Raw genomic sequence first — 3894 nt, forward strand, 5'->3', positions numbered from 1 at the left:
TCTGATCAAGATAGACATAAATATTGATGTTATATGAGTGGGTATGGTCTTATACAGTATTTTTGTTTTTTTGGTAATAAACCGTTAAAATGTAAAATGAGAAATTGTTACTCAGATATCTGTCAAAAAGCACATATTGTAACTATATGACAAGTGAAATTTTAGAGTTTAATTATTTCATTAGCACGCTGTTATTAATTTTTCAGTGTATCTTCTGTCCTTTGTCATAATGATATTGCTAGTGATGTCTCCTATGTTTCTGAAACATGAAAAAAATGCTTTTGCAACAGCTTGTATTTTATATCCTTGGTCTTCTTTGTCATCTGCTCTTTCTCTGGCAGTGTTTCTCCATTTCTATGCAGGGTTTTGTTATCTTGACACAATAATTATTAAGTAAATAAAAGCAAAGTTCCACCCCCAAAATTCCTGTTAAATCATTAATGGTTTAATGGCTTTCTGTGGTTGTAAATTTTCTAGTTCAAGGATTCCAAATATATTTTTTCCCCAAAAAAATAATTAGGTACTATGGACAAATATTACTCTGAGTTCTCTAAAAATTTTTGTTCAGAAGGCACAAAATAGAAACACTTGAACAAATTGATCTGTGTTTTGCAGCTTGCAAACAGATCAGAGAGGTTTATATGGATACTTATGAACTATAATGTTTCAATATATTCTCAAAATATAAATAACAATAAATACAGAAGTCACACAAAGAATGATTAGAGAATATTCTGTGAAACTGTGGAGAAATTTGAAAACTGATTGGAAATGAATTCTGTCCTGGCAAAATAGAAATTAACAAAATCATTTCAAGAGAAGTAGAAAACCTATTAGGCCAAATGTTAAAAAAGAAAAATAAAAGAAAATCATTGGGTTAGTCCTCCTTCCCAACATGGCGCAGTCAGTTAACATCAGCGAGCTGAACCTGCCGCAGCTAGAAATGCTCAAGAACCAGCTGGACCAGGAGGTGGAGTTCCTATCCACGTCTATTGCCCAGCTCAAGGTGGTACAGATCAAGTATGTGGAAGCCAAGGACTGTCTGAACGTGCTGAACAAGAACAACGAGGGGAAAGAATTACTCGTCCCACTGACGAGTTCTATGTATGTCCCTGGGAAGCTACATGATGTGGAACATGTACTCATCGATGTGGGAACAGGCTACTATGTAGAAAAGACAGCTGACGATGCCAAGGACTTTTTCAAGAGAAAGATAGACTTCCTTACCAAGCAAATGGAGAAAATCCAGCCAGCTCTGCAGGACAAGCATGCCATGAAACAGGCTGTCATGGAGATGATGAGCCAGAAGATTCAGCAGCTCACAGCTCTGGGGGCAACTCAGGCTACTGCCAAGGCCTGAGAGCTTATTTCAGAAATGGGGCAGAGGGGGGCGCCTGGGTGGCTCAGTGGGTTAAAGCCTCTGCCTTCGGCTCAGGTCATGATCCCAGGGTCCTGGGATCGAGCCCCGCATCGAGCCCCGCATCGAGCCCCGCATCGAGCCCCGCATCGGGCTGTCCGCTCCGCGGGGAGCCTGCTTCCTCCTCTCTCTCTCTTTCTACCGGCCTCTCTGCCTACTTGTGATTTCTGTCTGTCAAATAAATAAATAAAATCTTAAAAAAAAAAAAGAAATGGGGCAGAGGGACCCTGCTTCGGGAGTTTGGGACTTTGTGGGCGTGGCTTCCTGAGGCCCAGGAAGAGACCAGTCTCCTGTTTCATGCTAATAAATGTACCAGCTGGGCAAAAAAAAAAAAAAAAAGAAAAAGAAAATCATTGAAATAGTGATTAAGGAAATACCATTAAGAATGGAAGCTATCTAACTTTTAAATAAAAGATGATTTCTAAATTATTCTAGTCCCTGTTCATAAGGAGTGCACAACCTCCCAATTCATTTTATGAATGAATTTAATATTAAAACCTAAAGAAATAGTAAAACCTCAGTTATTGTTATAAAATAAATTTTCTAAAAAAAAAAAAAAAGCACATTGCCAAATAGAACTATCACTGTTCCAAAAGATCATACCAGTGTATTAATTTCCTCAACAAGCTATAGGAAAATTTATATGTTTATGTCATTAAAATACTGGAAATATATTGGAAAAAGAAATTTAGAAGGCTTCCCTAATTAGAACTCTGAATAAACAGGAATATAAGAAAATTACTTAAATATGATAAAGATTATCATAATCCAAAAGCAAATAGAAATATAAACTGTGAAATACTAAGACATACCACTTTAAGTATGATTAAAAACCAGAAAGGGATACCTATTAGTGCTATGATTAGTCAGTATTGCATTGAAGGATGTAAAATATACAGTAAGAGAAAAAAGTCAAGTAATATTTTTAAATTTCAAAAGAAAGAAAAGTTACTTATTTTTTGTTGATTTGACTGTATAACCAGAAAACCTAGAATATTCTAGAAAAAATATTTAAATGAAAAATAAAATTGGGAAATGTTACTGCATATAAAATAAATAGTCACATAGAACATTGTCTGTTCTAGCAATAACTCAGAGAGGTATTAGGAAAGTCCCATTCATAATACAAACAGAAATTTTTAAAGTATTTAGTAAAGAATACCAGATATGAAATGGAGAAAATTACAAAACCAAATCATTGTAGCAAGCAAATCATATGGGAAATTACATGGTTTTCCTGACTGGAAAAATTTAACATCACAAAAAGTGACAATTCTCCAAGTTAGAAATTTAATGCAGCTACCGTTTGAATCCTAATATGAGATTTGAAAAAAGATTGGATAACTTATTTTGAAGTTTATAAGTAATACTAAATATGAGAGAATTTAAGAAAACTATGAGAATGAAAAAAAATAAAATGAGTTATAAAGCTACAGTAATAAATGAATATGATATTACCATCAAAAGAGAAAACAGATCAGACAGAAGAATAACCCAGAGAATACTGAAATAAACTCTGTATTGAAGAAACTATTTTTTAATAGAAAAAAATGGTCAAAGAATGGGAATAGGCAGGTAACAAATGAGTAATTCTGTTTAGCTAGCAAGAAGTAGAAAAGATGCTCCAACTCAATATCAGAGAAATAAATGGTAGATGAAAAATGAAATAGTACTTTCTTCTGCTAAGCTGCCAGCTTTAAAATATACTCTAAAACCAACTGCTAGCAAGAAAGTGTGGAGCAATTCTGTCATTTATCATTAGTGAAAGAGTTTTTTCACTTTATTGCTTTGCTGAGAAACAATCTGATACCATATATTTTAAAAAAAAATTATATTCTTGGGATGCCTGTGGGTGGCTTAGTGGATTAAGCCTGAGCCTTCGGCTCAGGTGATGATCCCAGGCTCCTGGGATCGAGTTGCACATCGGGATCCCTGCTCAGCGGGTAGCCTACTTCTCCCTCTGCCTGCCGATCTCCCTGCTTGTGCTCTCTCTCTCTCTGACAAATAAATAAATCAAATCTTTAAAAAAATTATATTCTCCTACAAAGCAACCCCCTTCCTAGGAATCTATCTTATAAAAATAAAAACATAATGTATAAGAGTGTTTCCAAGGGCTTTTCTAGAACCATTGCTCTTGGGGACAAAAAACTAGTAACAAAATTAATCAACATTAATAAAGAAGTGGTTGAATAAATTGCAGAGACAGAATTTATGCATACTTATTTGACGAACTTTGCTCAAAATATTGTGGAGAGAGACATAAAAAATCCAGAGCAGGGGCGCCTGGGTGGCTCAGTGGGTTAAAGCCTCTGCCTTTGACTCAGGTCATGATCCCAGAGTCCTGGGATCAAGCCCCACATCAGGCTCTCTGCTCAGCAGGGAGCCTGCTTCCCCCCCCTCTCTCTGCCTATCTCTGCCTACTTCTGATCTCTGTCTGTCAAATAAATAAAATCTTTAAAAAACAAACAAACAAAAAA

General features: G+C 35.6%; 1 protein-coding gene across 1 annotated transcript; it reads left to right on the forward strand.

Moving 5' to 3' along the window:
• Positions 1 to 882: 882 nt before the first annotated feature.
• On the forward strand, positions 883 to 1748 carry LOC101685245 (prefoldin subunit 5-like). The gene is made up of 2 exons (XM_045071329.1): positions 883 to 1375; positions 1629 to 1748. Exon 1 carries the CDS (start codon positions 896 to 898, stop codon positions 1358 to 1360), a length of 465 nt encoding a protein of 154 aa, XP_044927264.1. The 5' UTR covers positions 883 to 895; the 3' UTR covers positions 1361 to 1375; positions 1629 to 1748.
• Positions 1749 to 3894: the final 2146 nt, after the last annotated feature.

The sequence above is a fragment of the Mustela putorius genome, unplaced genomic scaffold (assembly GCF_011764305.1).
Source record: "Mustela putorius furo isolate JIRA1106 unplaced genomic scaffold, ASM1176430v1.1 tig00003987_pilon_pilon_pilon, whole genome shotgun sequence".
In the NCBI taxonomy this organism is placed as follows: domain Eukaryota; kingdom Metazoa; phylum Chordata; class Mammalia; order Carnivora; family Mustelidae; genus Mustela; species Mustela putorius.

Bases quoted from the DNA above. Each gene is read 5' to 3' on its own strand.
- LOC101685245 (XM_045071329.1), top strand. From the start codon at position 896: ATGGCGCAGTCAGTTAACATCAGCGAGCTGAACCTGCCGCAGCTAGAA.